Here is a 21,041-nt window from a genome sequence, read left to right as displayed (position 1 = left end):
TCAGGAAATAAGTATGTAACGTAGTAGAAGGAACAACACATACTATACTGTATTACTTTTTATGTCACTCGGAGAATATTCGGGATAATAATACACTATTTACTTTCATTTTTTAATGAAAATACATCAAAAAAATCCGCCCGCCACTCTATGTTCAGTGCGGGCTAGACACATGTAGGTATATCTAGGTATATCTACAAAGTATTTTTGTTATGGCGAGTAGGAACGGAGATTAATCTTCGTCTTTTATGGTTCATTGTCGAAATATATTGTAGTCAAATTCCTATATAATGATTTTTTTTGGACTACTCTAATGCTGTAACGAACGATGAGGGACAGAGTGCAGTGGCAGTCCAAACCACGGAAGGACTTATGAAGCGGCTCCTGACGAATGTCAACTCCTGACGGATACGACTAGTCTGAGGGCACTGCTATGGGTTCGAATCTCGGCTCAGGCCGTCGTAATTTCGATAGGGGGATCGACCGAAGGTTCGACCCGTTTGCACCGGTGTGGAGCGCCCGTTTGCGCGGTATGGTATGGTTGAGGTCGTCGTCTTCGCCAGCGAGGACGTTTTCGTGTTTGTTTGTTTATTATTTGTGTGTGTGTGTGTGAAAGTGGTAAGGGCGGAGCGTGGTAAGGGCGGAACGGGTGGACCCGTAGGGTGATTAACTGCCGTTATGGGATCGTCGGGATCAACAAGAACGTGCCTCGAGCGGCATTGTCGCCCATGGATGTCTCTTAGCATAGTCGACCATTCTGACTATATAAATAATGAGGTACAAAATAATAATGCTTATCCTGCCACAACAATAGTATAATAGTCTATTGTCCGAGGTAACTGTGACTCAATGTATTTATATATATGCGCTATGCACCTACGTATGGTATGGTAATGAAATCTAAAAAAGATACCAGATACGAATATTAATTATTATTATTTAGAAAAATCGCATTTTGAGGCAGGTGTTCTTACCAGCATCATTTACAATGAAAGTGAAATTTATATACGTGGTAATGGGCAACGAGTAATGGGCAAAAAAAAAAAAACATTAAAAGAATAAAATTAAGACAAAGCAATTCGTGTGTGTGGTGCCGGTAACACCTCTTTTAAACGTTAATAACTTTTTAATTTTGTAAATTTTTCTTATAAATATGTATAACAAACTTCGTTTTCATTTTAATAGTACACTTCTAGTAATCTACACCGACAAATCACACAAACAATGACCTAAAAAAATCCTCTGTGTTTGTTGATATTGTACAGTTATCTATAAATGTAGATAAACTGAACAAGATATCTAATAAAAATTGAGTTCTAGTTTTATTTTTGTAAGTACATAGGCAAATAGAAAATGCAGGAAAAATACTAAGACTACGGAGATTTGTATATAAACGATTGTCAAGAAGATGTTCTTCGGCTTTCAGATAGATTATTTAATTTTAATATACTCAAAATTTGCATGCCCGTAAATTGGGGCAATTAAACAGTTGCCAATAATGTTATTACCTGGACAATTTACCGAATCTAACTGTATAATACGCAAATAAATTTCATTTCATTAAAGTGTAGGTTTTATCAAGGCAAGATCCTTTTATTGTCGTCGCTGATGGCGATTGCCTTTTTGGTGTCCGTAAATAACCTGCGAATTGAGTTGACTGCGAACGTGGTCTACATTTCCAATGTTCGCAGTCAACTCAAGTGGCTTCCCATTCATTTTCGCAAGAATATTCATATATTATCCCTTCTTTACTCTATTCTTTTCCACCCCTCTACTCCGGAATATCTAAAAACGAAGTCCCAATTTTACACTAAATCCCCGGTTTCTTGCGTAGTGCCAGAAGCCTATGTTTGACAATCTCTTCTTAATCCTCCACATATTATTACAACTCCATCACTGTCCAAGCCATTTGCCTCTGGAACTCTCTACCACTCCATTCGATCAGCGCAAACACAAGCAACATTTAAAAATAGACTAAGAATTTGCTTGATGATGTAGCGCGGTGGTTATCATCCCACCACTGTAGCATTATATACATATGGTATGATGAGGTGTCGCTACATAATATATTGTGTTTGTAGTATCTAGATAGTGAGTACACCGGTGAAAAAATTGTACTATTTATTGTATACTAGCTATCCACCCGCGTCGACATAGAATATATAGTGTTAGCTGTAACTTCTGCTGGTGGCGCCACCGTCGTGCGGCGCGTCTATAAAAGGCTGCGAAACCCGGTGTGCTCTTTTGGACGACAGACGTGCTCTCGAACGAATCTCCATATCATACCATATTTGCTTTATAAGTTCTTGTACTGATTTTGTTAAAATTAATTATACGATTTGTTATAAGTTTCTTTTGTTATTTAATTAAATTTAGAGGTCATTCCTAACATAAGAAGTGGGATTCTAGGCCATTTTGGTCGCGAATAACATTTTTGACTAAGGATTGATTACATGTCGAGTAGAAAACGCCCATCGTTACGATAGCACGCGTCTCCGTTCTCCACCTATCAAATATAGGTGAACTAGCAGCGTTAATAGACGCAAGTCTCAACAACTGGTGGCGCTGGAACAACGAGCGGTCGCTCAGCGAAACAGGGGTTCGCATATAGCTGCCGACGTAGATGCTGACGACGTGCCTGCACCGGAACCGGCCCCGCCGCGCTGTCGCCGCCCGCGCAGACAGTCGGCGCGCCAGCCAGACCCGCCAACGAGCGCACCTGCTGCGGTGGCGCGATCGGTTGCTACCTCAACAGACATTACGGAACGTCTTACCGACGCTTAATGTCATGAATCTGGTGAGATCTTTCCAATTTTATATTTCATACTTTGATTTAAATATTCGCAACGTTGACGAATAGTTGCGATGAAGTAGATCGTGGTCATTCAGTGAACTGACAGACGGTGTCAGTTTTGTCGTTAAAAGGTGAAGCAAGCGCGTGGTTGCGTGAGTGGACTAGTGATGATCATAGTTGGTCATATATGATAGCAAACTACCTAGTATAGAAGGAGATTCTCAAATACGGTGCTATAGTTGCAATATAGTCGGGTATAGTAGTAAATTTAGTTAAATCTTTTGAAAAATAACCTACGGACAAAATCGTATATGCGTTTTATAAGAAGATAGATCATACTGAATCGTTTACTTTACAAAGAAATTATCTGAATTAGGCTAACGCAAATTTTCGCCGTGACTTGGACTAGTCATAATGCACATCGCGACGAAATTACCGCCATAATATGCGGGGGTACCCGCACAAATGTTTAGTACGATAGTGGTTCAACAACTTCTTTAAAATCAAATGATCGTTTTCGTGTTGTAAGGTGCACATATTATGCTATTTAGGCGAAACGGATATGCGGTCTGATTATTTTTTTACTTTATCTGTAAAATTCAGTAACATCTCACAAGAAGTAAACTTCTTAGTACCTTGTGATTATCTTAAGACGCCAGTACATTGGTAACGATATTTTTAATATGAAAGGCATTACGTATACTTGAACTAACGATTCTTAGCGTATATTTAGAAATTGCTCTTTTGTAAATGTTATAACCCGTAGTGAATCGATACCGCAACTTGAATAGATTAATACTCCGTTCTGTGGTGAAGAAAAAGAAAATTTGTAGTCTAATGAATAAACATTCTGAATACTTTTTAGTGGCTCAGTCACAGCTATGGTCAATACCGTATAGAGATACACATTCGACTACTTGTTAACGAAGTAGCGTTATGTAGGTACGACGGTTAATTACCGAATCGACCATATAAATTATTTTACGGTTATAAATTAAGCATGCGTGTGAAAATCCAGGTTTACAATTAATTTCCGCTAAGTGTAATCACCTCGCTCCTGAGGTTGTGTATCCTAGGAGACTGGAACCAGGCCGAGCGTATGGAAATAGAAATGATGGATTCTTCGTTCAAAGAAATTTCAACAATTTGAGCACTTCATTCATCAACTAATACTTATTTTTGAATCTTCCGCTCGTTCGGTGAACTATCTTATCGTATAAGGAACAAGCGGGGAAGACTAAGTCTGTTGCTCTTTTGAACACTTGTTGAACTCTAAATTTTTAAGTTGAAATGTGTGAATACTAGCTGAGAATTAGTACTAAATCATTAAAATCTAAATATTAAATACGCAATCAATTGGTTGATTAAGTAAATAAAATTAAATCGATCTTAGAGTAGGAAAGTCTCTACAAGCAGTACTCGTTCATGTGTATGACGGACATAGAAAATAAATGCCGTAGTAGTTTCGGATTCCTCAAACTGTCGAAGCTGCTTGTTGCGGAATACGATGTCGTCGGTTGAGACGATTTATAATAAAATGAACTGATCAAATGCAAACGATAAGCTGTACGGAGAGCTGACACGGTTTGTGCAGTACTTAGTGGATAGTATTTAGTGATACTGGCCAGTATTCTTAGGCGGTATATCCCGTGTTACATCCAAATCGCCTCTTGAAATTTTATCGAGAAAAGAATAGAAACTAGAGATGATCTCTATATTGGCTAGTCAATCCGCGTTGCTTATCTTTGACCATTTACGGACTGAAGTCCATACGGATGCTAGTGCACTAGGTTACAGTACTAATTCAAATAGGAAAAGACGTACACATATACGCCGTTGCTTTACAATATGTGCAGATCCAAGGTACCTACTAGCTCCTACTAGCTCGAGATACTTGCTGTTGTCAAGGCGTTGCAACATTTTCATCATCATCGCGTTGGGAAACATTTTAGGGTAGTAACTAACTGCAGCGCCCTGAAAATTACGAGGATCTCTTGCCTAGGGTAGTGCGCTGGTGAATGCACCTACAGGATTGTGATTTGACGTTTGATTATCGTAAAGTCAGTTCATATCTCACGCACCGAAATCCTTTTGATAACCTCACTGAATCGTAGTAGCATATGCTGCTGATGAGGAAACGACTTGTACAGTTGAATAGTTTGCGATATATAAAGAAAATAAATCTTAAAGAAAATAATTATTAACATATCTCTATAGGAAAAAGTCGCGATTATTGTTATATTTCTAAAGACTACGTGTTGACCATATTGACGTGGAAACGTTGTCGAGGGCGAAACGATTATAGGGCACGGAATTGTTTGTTTAATGTGTAAACATGTTACCTTATTCCTTATATCATGTTACTCTCCACCCAATGTCCAGGTCCACTATACTTTCAATACCTTATGATGCAGTCCATAAAATGTAATAAATACAAATATATTCTCATACACTCAGATGATTTCTCTATTGTTATATCCTATACAGAGACAAAAAGGAATTTGAGTTTTTCTAATGTAATTTGTATTTTTGAGACAAATTTTATCGTAAGGTATTTAGGTAACACCTCGTGTAAGGCTTTGTGCAGCATCGAGCGTGTTATAGGATACACCTCGTGTAAGGCTTTGAGCAGCGTCGAGTGTGTAATAGGTATAGTAGTGTGTATAGGCACCTCGTATAAGGCTTTGTGCAGCATCGAGGGTGCTATAGGATACACCTCGTGTAAGGCTTTGTGCGGCATCGAGTGTGAAGCTTTGTGTGGCTTCTATGTATACATGCTTAGATCACGTATAAGTCCTTGTGAGGCAACGTGATCCTACTTCCAAAAATAAAATGCTTGCCACTAACTTATGGTTCACAGGCTGTGAATAGTCACTGTTGACTCGTCTCCGAGCACTAGCCCTGGAAATACCTTCAGCCTGGACAGAGCGCATAAGATTAGCAGTCGGACCAGACGACGCGGCGTGACCAGAAAGCATCGGGGACGATGCTCCGTCAGGAGAGGCCGTGTTAGCTGTAACTTCCGCTGGTGGCGCCACCGTCGTGGGCGCGTCTATAAAAGGCTGCGAAACCCAATGTGCGGCCCTCATTCCGTTGAACGACGCGCTAGCGAACGCACGTATGTGCTCGCTAGTCCCGCCGCCGTCTCGCTGTTCTCTGCTCCCTCGAGCAACCCGCCGCGCGCGCGCACGCAGCGCAGTTACGTTCGCGCGTTCTTATTCTTATACTTCGCCGCGTGTTAGGTGCATTCGGTGCACCTAGCGTGGCCCGGGGACTTCGTGTCCCACGCCGATCGCGGCCGACCGCGCTCTCGGCATCCATTTCGACACAGTGCTACCGGACTTTCCGCGTGTGTAGTGTTGTGTTGTGAGGACTGAAGGAGGAACTCTCTTCGTTCAAGTGAAGTGTTGTGTGTGGACATTCAGTGGCACGGACTGTCGTGAGTTAGGGAGGTGCGTCACGCCTATTGCGCGACGTGCCGATCCGAGCCGCCGCCGCTGCCACAAACACCCGCCGACGCCACCAAGTAGGTTCGCTTAGGTACACATTTTTCACTCAATAAGATTAGTGATCTTACATATTAGGGTCACATATCAATAGGCACTCACCCCCCTGCCTCGCCCGGCAGGGAGGCCCCCGCTGACACCGTCCTTATGTTAAGTATTGTCTTATCTCATTTTTATATTATTATTTCCATTCTTTTGTGTAATTACCTTTGTATGAAAAATGTCCTTATCAGAGGCCGATATGCCCCTGTTCTTCCAGTTCCTGGAAAAAAAGTGTCCCGGCATCTTAAATGCCTTTATAGCATTTAAAGCCGCCAAGCCTGTGCACTTAGTGTACAGCTCGCCCCCCGCGTCCCCAATGACTCAGACTGACACTGACGAATTGGAGGACGATTCCCAACGGCTCCCGCCGATTCCCCTAACCCAAGCCGACCAGGCCGAACCCGTCTCTCCGTCCATGGAGCAGGACGACTCCGTCGCGGAGCTTGATGCGCCAAGTATGGAGCTCGACGCCATCTGCGACAGCGACGTCCCCTCTCCCGTCCCACCGGTCTCCTCAGACGAGGACGACTTTATAGTTGTTGGCAACAAGCGTGCCAAGAAGACCCAGGGCTGTCAGCCCACCAAAACAAAGCGTGCCCACGTCGGTACCGCGAAATCAGCCCCCGGTTCGAGTGCACACAAGTCGCACCCCGAGACCAAAGCCCCGCCCCCCGTCATCATCCAGGACGAAAGTGCCTGGAACACGGTGTCAAATGTGCTTAAAAATAAGCACATTAAATTCAGCCATGCCAAGGCTACTAGGTTAGGGATCAAAGTTATAGTCCCATCATCTGACGACCATCGTCGTCTTACCACCTTCCTTCGAGAGAAAAACATAGGTTACACACCTATGCTCTCGAGGAAGAGAAAAAGCTCCGCGTTGTAATACGCGGCTTACCCAAGGAGCTCTCTACAGACTCCATCCTTGAGGACCTTCAGTCCCAAAACTACCCAGCGCACGAGGTACATCGTATGTACCAGTCGCGCTCTCGTAACAAGGCCGCTATCGACCTTGTGTTATTAATACTAGACTTCTCTCCCGAAGGCAAATCGATCTTTGATATAAAAAGCGTTTGCCAATTATCATCTCTGTCCGTAGAGGCGCCTCGCAAGCGTACCTACCCCGGGTAATGTCATCGTTGTCAGAATTACGGGCACTGTGCCCGTAATTATTATAGCGTTTTTTAACGCATTCGGATTAAAAAAAACAAAAGGAAGGAAATCGCCTCCTTTCTTACTGACCACCAAGTCGATATTCTCCTCGTGCAGGAGAACCGAAACTGAAACGTTCAATCCGCGATCCTAGAATCGCAACATAATAAGACACAGATCACAACATAGTAAGAAACGACCGCACCGCCTGTAGAGGCGTCGGTACGCTCATATGTAGTAGCAGCAGTAGTAGTACTTAATATGTGTATGTCTATTGTATGTATTAATATATTTTATATTTATTACTATTTATAGATATTTATTTATTATATATATACTTTGTAATATAACGCCATAAGTGTTGCATGATATTGTTAAGTTATTTCATTAAAGTCAGCCGAGCACCTAACATATCAATTATGTGTAATGATCTCCTCTGAACCACACGATACAGACTTGCATGTCTAGTGTGTGGTTCGCAGTAATGTGTATTGAATGTAAAAGTGTTTTATTGGCCAATAAAGTTTATTATTATTATTATTATTATTATTATATACTATAAACGGTCCCTACACTGTATACCGCTACAAACACCGCCTCTCACTCATATGGAGGCCTCCGTCTGTTTTCTCGGCATGACCGGCCACCGACCGCTCGCCGTGGCATCCGTTTATCAGCCTCCCGGCAAACTACTGCTGGGAAGTGACCTACGCGCCCTCCTAGATATCAACAGCGCCACCATTCTGGCTGGCGATTTGAATTGTAAACAAACCCGCTGGAACTGCCACGTGTCCACGACAAACGGCCACAAACTAGACAGACTAGCCGACTCTCTCGAATTCGAGATAATCGCCCCGCTCCGCCCTACTCATTATCCCCATAACGTGAACCACCGACCCGACATACTCGACATGGCACTGCTGAGGAACGTAACCCTACGGGTGAGCTCCCCAGAAGTCCATGCCGAGCTTAACTCGGACCATCGACCGGTAACCCTCCTTTTGGGCCCTCCGCCCGACACGCCACTACCAACCAAAATAATAACAGACTGGGAACGACTCGAGAAATCTCTCGAATCGACCGACACACCGATACTCAACCGTATTCCCGACGACATAGAGTCCACCGAGGACACTCTCATTGCGATCGACTCGCTTACTAATCACCTGCAGTCGGCAGTCAAGGACTGCTCCAGGGAGGTACCGGCGACGGACGACCGTCGCTGGCAGCTCCCTGATGACGTAAGGAGGTTAATAAGCGATAAGAACGCAGCCACTAGAGCGTACGATCGCTACCCCTCCGAACCGAACCGGGTGCGCCTGCGAGCCTTACAGCGTAGCGTTAAGGAGCGCATCGCGCAGATCCGGGACGGCCGGTGGGGTAAGCTCCTAGAAGAGATAACGCCATGCCACACCGCGTACTGGCGCATAGTGAAATCTCTCAAAACCGACCAACAGACAAACGACATGCCCCCGCTAGTCCGACCCGACAACACTATAGCCTTCTTCGACGAAGATAAGGCTGAGTGTCTAGCGTCCAACTTAGAAGCCCAATGCTCCCCCAGCACGCTCCCAGTCGAGGCAGGTCATCTCGAGAAGATAGACACCGAAGTAGAACGCATCGCGTCCGAGTCCGCCCATCGAATCTCTCTCACCAGTTACGCTTGATGAGGTCAAAACGCTAGTTAAACAGCTACTTATCAAAAAATCACCCGGCTCAGACGGCATATTAAAGTCTAGTCAAAAGTCTGCCCTCCCAACTTTTAGTATTACTCGTCGCTATCTTTAACGCGGCGCTGTCCAACGCCATATTTCCAGACAGCTGGAAAGAAGCCGTGGTCATTGGCATCCCCAAGCCCGGCAAAAATAAATCCGACCCGTCCAGTTATCGTCCTATCAGCCTCCTCAAGGCTATAGGCAAGCTGTACGAGCGACTCCTCCTCGCCCGCCTAAAGGAGTTTATATACTCCAAAGGCCTGCTCATCAATGAGCAGTTTGGCTTCCGAGCCAAACACTCATGTGTCCATCAAGGGCACCGCATCACGGAGCACATTCACAAAAACACCCTGTACTTCGCCACCAAGTCCACCAAAGGCGGTACAGGCGTTCTATTTTTCGATGTGGCTAAGGCTTTCGATAAAGTCTGGCACAACGGCTTGATTTACAAGCTTCATCAGTTAGGTGTCCCCGACAGGCTAGTACTCATTGTAAGAGACTTCCTGTCGAATCGCTCTTATCGCTATCGTATAAACGGAGCATTATCCGACCCGCACCCCATACGAGCCGGCGTCCCTCAGGGCGCCGTCCTGTCTCCGATGCTCTACTCGTTGTACACCAACGACATCCCTAAATTCTCCGACTTAAAAGTCGAAATATCGCTGTTTGCCGATGACACGGCTCTCTTTACATCCGCCAAGTCCCGTGTGACAATAGCCAGACGGCTTCAGAAAGCCGTAACCATACTGGGCGAATGGTTCCGTCGGTGGCGCATAGAAGTCAATCCCGAAAAAAGTGCAGCAGTGTACTTTAGCAGGGAATTCGACTTTATGAATCACCCGATCGAACTATTCGGCCAAAACATCCCGTGGTTTTCGAAAACGAAATACCTCGGCGTCACCCTAGATAGGAAACTAACGTTTCGTTCTCACATCAAGCGTGTCCGCGACCGAGCCGCCTTTATACTAGGGCGACTCTATCCTTTTATTAATAAGTACAGTAAAATGTCGCTTCGCAACAAGCTGACATTATACAAGGCTTGCATCCGTCCCATCATGACTTACGCTAGTCCCGTATTCGCCCACATACCCTACTATTTAATTAACCGACTACAGATCATACAGAATAGGTTTCTGCGTCGAGCCACCGGTGCGCCGTGGTTCGTTCGTAGCGTAGATCTCCACCGCGATCTTAATCTGCCCTCCATCAAGCAGTTTATGAAGGAAGCGTCTCGACGCTACTTCGACTCTGCCCAATCCCACCCTAACCCGCTTATAGTCAGTGCGGTCGACTACGCACCGATGAGTAATATCCGACATATGCGACAACGTCGCCCGAGGCACGTTCTCATTGACCCCGACGACCCCATAACGGCAGGTAACCTCCCCACGGGCCCACCCGTTCCACCCCGACCACACTTTTACACACACACACACGACACCATCCTTGGCGGCGAAGACGACGACCTCAAACACACATTATCGCGCATTCAACCGGGTGCTCCACACCGGCGCCCCCGGGCGCCCCTCCGATCGATCCCCCGTCCAATACAAACGGGGATCGAAATTACGACGGCCTGAGCCGAGGTTCGAACCCCTAGTGGTCCCCTCAGACTAAAGTCGTATCCGTCAGGCAGGAGTTGGCCGTCAGCCGCTCCATAAGTCCTTCCGCGGGTTTGGAGTCCCATCTGCACTCGCCCCTAACGTCCGGTGAAGCTGTAAAATCCAGCTACGGCCAACAGCATTAGAGTAGTCCGAAAGTGTGCGGCCTCTTTTGGTCGACAGACGTTCTCTCGAACGAATCTCCGTATCATACCTTGTTTGCTTTATAAGTTCTTGTACTGATTTTGTCAAAATTAATTATACTATTTGTTATAAGTTTCTTTTGTTATTTAATTAAATTTAGAGGTCATTCCTAACAATAGGTTATCGTGCGTTTAAAGATCCGCGTTCAGTAGTGGGACGTTATATATCCTAAACCTTCCTCTTGAGTCACTCTATCTATTCTGTCTTTTAAATAAAAACGCATCAAAATCCACGTAGTTTTTTAAGATCAAAACATACATAGGTCTATTACAAAGAAGATATTTTAACCGGAAATTGAAGCCGTTTAAATGGTATTGGCAGATCTTGGTATAGAGCTAGTTGCTGCCGTGGCGCGTGCCGGTGGGAATGGTCGCTACAATTAAATTGTCCTTCGATTATTTAGTTTTGTCAAAATCATGATTGGATCATGCTTTCGAGAAATTCCGATTTTTAACGTCAAATCGCATGGTAGCAGTCCAGAAGGGTTTAGTAGAAATTCCTGTGGATAAGAATTGCGTTTTCGATATTAGTCACGCTGTCGATTGAATTTTTTATTTGTCCGGGAACTTTTTGAATAATCAGATTATTTCGATGACAGTATCATTCTTAGGTAATACTTTTGCTCTAGATGACAACCAATGAAAGCCTTTTTCGTGCAAATTCTCGATGTCAGGCTATGTAGCATCTATCAAAATTTCTAAATTATGGACGATTTGACCTAAGGACTCATCCAGAAAGATATAATTTCTGTTTAAATTTGGAGGGGAAAAATTCCATTTTTACTTACTTACTATACTTATATTGTTAAATACGTGATATCTTTCGAATGGAATGTCTAAATTGAATAATTCACAAAGTTGTATATAGATATTGAAACGTCGAAATCGTTAATATGAGGCAATTTATTTTGATAAGGTTTAATACCAAGATACAAAATAAAGAGAATTTTCTAGCGGCGGCATTTCAATTAAATTTATAAACAAAAAAACACTTACTGTGACGTAACTATAAACCATAGACACATCTTTTTGTTCTATCATCAATAGTTTTCGCAGCGCGAATTTCTTTAGACAATGAACCAATGTATTGGAAGGTGGATTACATTACAGACCGTTACACTATATTTGAACGACTATCTTTTTCGAATTCTTATTAAAGCTATTGACAGTAGCTGGCTTTTACAGCATTATCGGATAAATAATGAGGCCCAGCACAGAGGACACCCCAAACCCGCAAAAGGACTTATAGAACGCCTTAATGCCAACTTAAGGTTTGTTAAGGGTCGGCAACGTGCACGTGACACCCCTGGTGTTCAGTCATCCATAGGCTACAGTAATAGTTTACCATCAGATGGGCCGTAAGCTAGCTTGCCATCAACGTAGTTTAAAAAAAAACTGCCTGACTTACATGACATTAATCAGAGAACTTGAATGTCAGCCCAGTCCGTGGTAATTTCGATCCCCGTTTGAATGTCACAGAGGATAGATCGGAGTGAGGTTCACAAATAAATAAGTTATCCCTTTACTAACTTTACTGTCCAAATAACAGCAAACCAAATTATACACTATGAGTGAAACTCATAGAGGATAATTTTCAAAAATACTGAATCTCTTTATAATATTAGTGTAAAAGTAGTTACTAGCTGAGTTGTGTAACTTTGGCTGCATCACTTCTAGCAGCTTCGCTTCTATTAGCAGGAGCGTAATGTTATATATATCCTAATAATTTACAAAATCTATTACCTTGATGTTCGACAAACTCGCAAACTATACTTCCCTATGGTGTATATTGTATTCAATCGTATGACACACAAGTCATATAACAGAACATTTAACCTCCTTTTGGAAATTCGATTATAAATAAAACATAAATCTCCCACATAGGCCCCACTGTTAGTTGAGTCATGAATAACATCATTTAAGAGCGTCTACATACTACATTTTTTCAGACTGATGGTTTAGTCCTGTGATTGCTAATGGCAATATGTAGTACGTGGCCCTTGGGCCCTTAAACAACATTGCCCAATCCGAATAAACTGACGATTAATACCGATTCTTGTACGTAATAATAAATAAATATAATAGCCTTTATACGTATAATTAGGAAAAACCACAAGTTTACGGGCGTTTACCCGTGATCATGGCGGTTGAAACACTGCCGATATATAGGGAACTTAATAAAAATGTGGTGATTTTACCTAATTATACGTATAAATAATGACCGTGTCAAACTTAAAACAGTATATAAATAACCTTTATTTATAGCCAATAATTTTTAAAATATACAATACTCTTCAAACATAATAATTATATGTAACAAACAGTAGTAATTTGGTTGTATCTATATGTATTTTGACAACTGTCTCTACACTAAAGAGTAGAAAACTAGAAAACTACACACGACACCCCGATGATGAAGCAATAATCAGGGACAATATCGGAGCAGTGGTGGTCAAAACAGCTCGAACATACTAAATAAAATCGGCCCGTTTTAACTACACACGTGTTCATCGGTCTAGAAAGTGATCCACCACTCCACCCCGCCTTTAATCATAGCTTATATCACAAGGACCACTCATCATCATTCATTAGTCAGGTGCCCTACTATATCTAAGTTTCGTTGAACTCCGAGTGGTGATTTCATCGACTTTATTATAATTATTTTCAAATGTGCCAATTTACATCTGATGACATTGTTTTTTTTTAAGGTCAGGTCAATTGGCACATGCTGGTAAATTCAGCAGTAATTTATCACATTCGATTCCAGGGGGAATCAAGGAGAGGGCAAATTACTTGTACATTGCTAGCAATGGCATCATTAGATTGACAATCCCCTTCCCCCAACGCAAGAGATTTATCATATGAAGACGTGTTATATGTTGTTGTTCATCAGTGAGAAGAATGAAAATGCTTACTTAATTTATTTATTTCAAGCAAATAGGCCCATATAATAGATAGCTTATAGACTAACATACATATGAAATAACACTTTAAAATTAATATATTGATATTATCTGTGATTCAGTGTTAACATTTAGTTGATTAGGGAACCCTATTAATTTTCTTTATTGTTTAGACTCCACGTATGCATACCAAGAGTTACCTCTGTTAGCGATTTACGAATATTAATGAGTGAGGATTTATCCCTTTGTGAATATACCGTTGGGGTATGTCGCGGAGCAAACAGAGCAGGGTTTGTGTCAGGCAAACCCGACCATCAGAAATAATATTGAAGCTAAAATTCTAAATAATACTTACCTAAGGAGTATTTTAGAAAGTATCGCTGTCATATGGTATCCACACGAGATAAAGTACCTATTCAATGATGTTAATAATAAATGAAACGTACCATACAGCAAGTGTGGCTCGTATTTTCCATCCAACGGTTCGTATATATTTATGTGAAATTGTGTTTTCATTCTAATTGTGTAGTTTAGATGGGTCCAGGGTAAAGTACCATTGTTCTGCAAGAAAACAAATAACAGTTATACACACAGATCGATACAAAACGCATAGGTAGTGTACTACATAGATGTAACGAATATAAATTTTAAGCATTCGCTAATGGGAACGAGAATATTTGTCGCCGATATTCACAAAAACAAATGAGAATAATAATTTTAAAATATGGAACAATTTGGTTTTCTCTGTTTTAACAACTAAGTTGCCGCACGAATCGCATGCACATATCCGTATTTTTTTATTAAAGCAATTAAGCATTCGTAAATTATTTAGCTAATGTGAATACGAATGTAAGAGCAAATGCGAATATTCCTTACATTTCATATAAACAATATGGTAATAAATAATAATATTAACCTGAAATATGACAATTGCATCGCCGTCTTTCATGTAGTTCAGAACTGAAGTTTCATTTGTGACAGATTGATAACCTCGGGCATTGTGTGCTGGATTAAAATATTATTATTGTTAGAACACTTACACATACATACTATGATATGATACGGTAACACATTAGACTTTCTAACACACTAGATTCTAGTCTCAATATCAATCTTATACTGCACTCTAGACTTGCACTATCAAAAATTGGATTGAAATTATATTTGACGTAACTTGTTACTGATACAGTGGTAATTAACATCAAAATAATGAACACTATTAATTAAATGCAATCGAGTATATAAAAAAAACACATTTAAAAAAATGTAAACTGGTAATATTTTTGATAATATATCTAACAATTCTCAAGACAAAATAAAATAATGAAGTCAGTAGTCAACATTTAGCTTCATATTATTTGGTGCATGAATGTAAATATCTCTTAAAAGGTAGGCAGAGCCAGGGTTGTTTGAACCATACCATACTACAGCAGAGCTCTCTGTAAAAATAATGACTGTGGACCACATGATCACTAGATATACTTTATTGCTAGTGTTGTTAATATATTGGTGTTCTAAAGAATTAAGAGAAGTTAATTACATTTTAATTATTATTATTTATTTATATATATTTACAAATACCTAAATAAATTAATTACAAGTATACACCTGATGTTAATTGTTTTTTTTTTTTTTTTTTCTGTAATTGGTGCAATAAAGAGTATAAATAAAATAAAATAAATGATGTTTGTCTTTTTGCTTTTAAAAATTAGATTATTGCTATTTAAAACTGTCCTTTATTTGTAAGTTTGATTTCACAATCAAATCGGTTGTATATGCATACACTAAATATATAATTTGCTCTAAAATGCATGACTACACTATGTACACCCTCAGTAGGACCTTAAATTTATACTCTATGTAATAGTTTGCATCCATACTTACAAAATTGCAAATTCAAATACTTTGTACAGGAGTTTATAGTCTTTTAATGGAATTACTACATACCTAGGTTGAAAGAATAATTTGTCAGCTTCAGTTTCTTCCCAACCTTAGTCATTAATTCATCAGTTACATTATTGGACGGAGTATAAAGGACGAATCTTGGTACTTTAAACTCTGCTATGTACTTCTCTTCCTAAAAATATATAACATATATTAGATATTAAAAGTGTGATTTATTTATTTAGTTTTTATAGGATTAAAAACAGGTTTACAATTAGAAAACTTATAACTATTTTACATGTAATATGTACTATGTTATTGTAAACCCCAAAGTATTGAGATATGTGTGTCTTATATATTAAGGTACTTCAATGAAACATATACAAACTAATATATTTTCTACTTATAACTATGATGATGATTGGTGTATATGTAGTAGGTTGAGTGAGGAAAAGAGTATATGAGATTACAATAGGAGTTTGTGTGTTACAAGTATTACCATAGATACATAAGTATTATAATATAGGCTAATCTGTGTTTATATCTTCCACGGACTTTCTGTAGCTCCTATTTGACAGTTGGCATTTCTAGATATACATGTACTTCTGTATTCTTTATGAACCAAGGAGCTCTGGTTATAGTTTTTAGTGTTTTATTTTGGAAGCATTGCAGAATCTCTAAGTTTGTACGCCTCTATATGTTTTTCAGAGATCCTTTAAAGAAAATTAACTTTTAAAAGTTTTATTATATTTTTTAGTTTTAATGGTCTACAATGACTTACTTATTCATTTTACATATAATATTGGTTAAGGTGATAGAGCATCTTATTTTACATGTAAAAATCAAATAATAGTAATAAAACTTATAACAATAATAATAATATAGCTCTTTTCCTGAAAGTTAAAAGGGTACATTTGATATTTGCAAAATGTGCAGCAACTCAGTGTGCTTTTGGCATAGGCCTCCTCCACAGCTCTCTCCACTGAACTCTGTCTTCCGCAACCCTGTTCCAGAATGGTCCCATAGTTAGGTTGATGTCATCTTTCCATTGTGTTCTTTGGCGACCCTGTCTTCTGGTTCCGTCTCTAGGATACCAGAGAGTCACTTGCTTGCTCCATTTATTTGTTTTGCACCTTAGCATATGCTCAGTCCAATTCCATTTTAAATGGTCTATTCTAGAGAGTACATCTGTGACTTTTGTTCTCTGTCTTATGTCCCAGCTTGTGATTTTGTCACTTAGTTTGATTCCCATCATACTCCATGTTTCACATCCATATGTTATACAAGGTAGGATACTAGTGTTGAAAGTTTTCCTCTTAATGTGCATGTTTATATCTTTACTCTTCATTATTTCTTTCAGGGACCAGTATTTCTTCCATCCAATTACAATTCTTTTGTTTATTTCCTTAAACATTGCATTTATGGGGGAGATGGTTTACCCCAGATAAACATAGTCTTTCACGTAATCCAAGCTGTTTCCATCGACTTCTATGCTTACCTCTGTAGAGTTAGTCATCAGCTTTGTTTTATTTGGATTCATTTCCAGTCCTATATCTCTACTTATGTCTGATATGGTTCTTATCATAAGTCCTAGTTTCTTGGGATCATCTTCTAAAAGGACAATGTCGTCTGTGAATTTTCATGAAACTCAGTCACGAAACAGTGACAATAAAGCTGAAGAACGGCAGTGTAGTAAATGGAACTATTACTGGCATTGATGTTGCAATGATCAGGCATCTGAAAGCTACATTTTAAAATAAAGAAAGACTACAGTTGGAGACATTAAGTATACCTGCGAACAACATTAGATACTTTTTATTACCAGTTTGCCTTTAGAAACTTTGTTGATTGACGATGCTCGCGCAAGATGTGGAAAAGGATGAGGCTGTGAAGACCACAGAGGACTCAGGGGCGGCAGTGGTGATTCGTGATGAATTTCAAAGTCTTATTAAGTTAGGCAATATTATTAAGTGTCTGGTAATATCACAATACTGAATTTCTCGTGTGCAGTATGTTATGTTTCTACACACTACAGTGAAAATTTGTAAAAAAAATTGTATTTCTATTTATTTATTTATATATCTACCATTTCTCTATGTTAGCATTAAAAAGTAAGCTAAATCTGTTCAGTAGCTTTGGCATGAAAGCCAGACAGACAGAGTTACTGTCACGTTTAGGTAAGGCTGTACAATACTTACATAAGTCTAGGTACTTATGTAAGTATTGTTCAGCCCTAAGTAGTAGTAATAAGTATATTAGACTGAATCGACTGAGTTACTTATTGACTGACCCGAAATTTTCAATTTTTAGTGTATTACAATCAAAACTAATTTATAATAGCAAAAAATTACACAAAAACTATTTAAAAAAAGTTGGTCCATATTTTTTTATTATATCGAAACGACAACGAGTACTGGCAACATAAATGAAAGGTTAAAAATATAAAATATAGGAATAACAGAATAGGATAATCGACTTTACGTCAAATGCTTAAAACATATTTTCACTAGCATTGGATTTTTTCTCTATTTTCATGTTTTAAGATAAAGAAGTACTTCAATTCAACTTTTGAAATGTTCCTGTTCAGAGTTCATTGAACTTCTTATTTTATTGTCAAACTCAATAATTTAAATGTGTCTAAGGAAGTTACTGCGAATATTTAGTAAACTATCGTGTCTTTGAGGATTATCTCATACCAGGTATAACTATAAGTTGTTAAAAACTTGCATATGTATGAGTGTGTATCTTTCATATTAAAATAAAATAAATATAGGTACTTGGTAACCGCTATAATGTGGTTTTATTATGTTTTTATTATCGTTATGAATGTCAGTTCAAAAAACTAACATTGATTTTATAATTTTTGATTGATTGAGAAAATACTGAAAATTGTTAATCAAAATAAAGTACTAAACAGTAGTATTATTTTTATATTTTATTAGAACTGAATGAATATGATGTATGAATAATATGTTATTTATTGTGCTAATAAGGTTACAGTTTAGTTACTTTCATGTAAATTCATTCAAGTTCATGAAAATGTAACATATATAATATTGGTTTCAGATTTTCCCGACAACAACTTAATACTGTACAAAGTTTAAATTAGATGAAGATAAAGAACATTTTTACCGTAAAGAACAGGAGTTCAAAAGAATAAGAAATATATATATATATATAAACATTTTACTGTATAAAATAATAATGCAAGTAAAAATAAGAGAAAAAAGCAGAAGAAAAATCTGTAAATTATTAATCACAATGCAATTAATAATATAATTAGATAAGTAAGAAAGCAATGGACTGGGGATGAGAAGAAATTCCAAGTTATTATATTATGTGTAACCGACTGCAAATAAGTTTATGATTTTTATTATATTGATTCATCAACAAGTCCAGCACACATAATTCCTGTGTTTTGTTACCTGAAATAAAAATTTTATGATCTTCAAGTGTTGTGTTCATGCAATGTTAGTTTCACCTCATTCGATTTAAAATGTGAGGATAATTTACTACATAATAATTTTGTATTAGATGGTAATCATATATATTTTTTAATGCAATGTGTATAATAATTCCCATTTTCATCTAAAAACTTTGTGTTGATCTATATTTCTCTCTATACATAATATTTCTCTGTCTATAGACTTTGGTCGTGGAATACTAATAAGAAACAAAATCTAGAGACTAGTATATCACAGCATCCCAGAACCTTGTATTTAAGTCATATAAGGACTTAGTACCTACCTAATGCTACTTTTTTAATCAATTAATTAATTTGATCTCAATTATCATAATGATGATTATGTTGAGAATGCTGCCAATGATGAATTTTATGGTGGTCATAAATAAATACCACCATCATGTCGTTAAGAGTTATTATTGATCTCATCATCACCACCAGAATGGTGGTCACATCATCATCACCCTTACCCTCCCTCATCTACTTAGTAGCTACTATTATTAATTGAAATGGTAAATAAGCTCATGATCCATCCAACCACGACACTATCCGACGTATATACATACACATAAATTATTAAACAGCATTACAAACATTACATCATCGTGTCGTGCCCGCTATATCCCTCGTATGTTGTCATTCTGAAGAACATAGATGTTTTGTCCAAATACCCTGTAATTTCGCAGCTTAATTTCAACTGAATAACAACTTACATAAATACCAAAAAAAAACAATTGTAGATATCGAAGGTTCTACAAATAGGTATAACTCAAAATAAGTACCTACATGTCATTAGCACCGATGTAGTATCCCTGAAAGAACCTATATAACAGATTGATGGTTTGCAGATATTATTTTCGATTTTACAAATTGCCAGTTTACCATAATTAACTATATATTGAGATATATTTATTAGAGAAATAATTATACATTGAAAATTAAATGAGGTACCCATATGTACATTAATTGATTATAGCTAAAATCTATCTCTATCACATAACAATTTAAATAACAAAAACAGTATTAAAATTGGGCTATTCATTAAGGAGCTATTGCTCCTTAAGCGATAGCCCGATTTTAGTGCAGACGCGTTACGACATATCTTCGTATCTAACATAGTACATAGATACATAGGTACATTAGCCGTGTCTGCAGAGCATCAGCGAACGACATTATACCTACATTGAATATTTGATTGTACCCAATCAGGAGTTCGACACAGTTATATCTATATCTATTATGTACGTATCTTTGCAAAACAGATGTCATGTAGACCGAATTCCCTGCCATCTATTTTCATGCTTTATTACTAATCACCCACTAGTAATCCGAACTGCTTCAGATATAGCGACATCTAGCGCCTACAACGGCGAAATAAAATAACCCGAAGAATAGCCCGAGTTAGGAAGGAACTATTTTATTGTATGGGATGGGGTATCTGTATGTAATATTATATTATCTGTGGTTCTACTGTAAAACTTTCTTTGTTAGTGGAACAGAATAGGAATGCTTACCGTACGTTTGATGTTGTCGCAATTTACATAATTTGGTTTTGCTGGCATCAACTCATTTTTTACTAGATACAATATAACAAAAAACAAAATTGTTGAAGTCCATTCATATATCGTTCGCAAAAATCTTGATTTTCTCACAGTGTACTCCTTCCATAATAACACTCTAAGTGTCGAATGCGGTTTCGTATTGTCTTTGTTTGTACTCATTTTTAAAACCTACCTACCTATCAATACATGACCTGCTTAAAAATATTAAAAACACAT

The 21,041-nt window shown here is 38.7% G+C and overlaps 1 protein-coding gene across 1 annotated transcript in view; it reads right to left on the bottom strand.

The window, feature by feature from the left end:
• Nucleotides 1-21,041, bottom strand: part of LOC131852871 (phospholipid-transporting ATPase ABCA3-like) — a gene marked incomplete at its 3' end in the record, with an annotated part of 54,000 nt that extends 32,959 nt beyond the window's left edge. Inside the window, exons 1-4 of the mRNA XM_059203608.1 lie at nt 20,778-21,041; nt 15,864-15,993; nt 14,833-14,921; nt 14,363-14,477 (exon numbers count right to left, since the gene is read on the bottom strand). Coding sequence (XP_059059591.1) covers nt 14,363-14,477; nt 14,833-14,921; nt 15,864-15,993; nt 20,778-20,984 — 541 coding nt within the window. The remainder of the gene's footprint in view (nt 1-14,362; nt 14,478-14,832; nt 14,922-15,863; nt 15,994-20,777) is intronic.

Source organism: Achroia grisella, unplaced genomic scaffold (genome assembly GCF_030625045.1).
Source record: "Achroia grisella isolate CSIRO2021 unplaced genomic scaffold, CSIRO_AGI_Agris_v1 utg869, whole genome shotgun sequence".
NCBI lineage: Eukaryota > Metazoa > Arthropoda > Insecta > Lepidoptera > Pyralidae > Achroia > Achroia grisella.
Note: the sequence above shows the minus strand (reverse complement) of the source record. Positions and strands in the feature narration are given on the sequence as shown.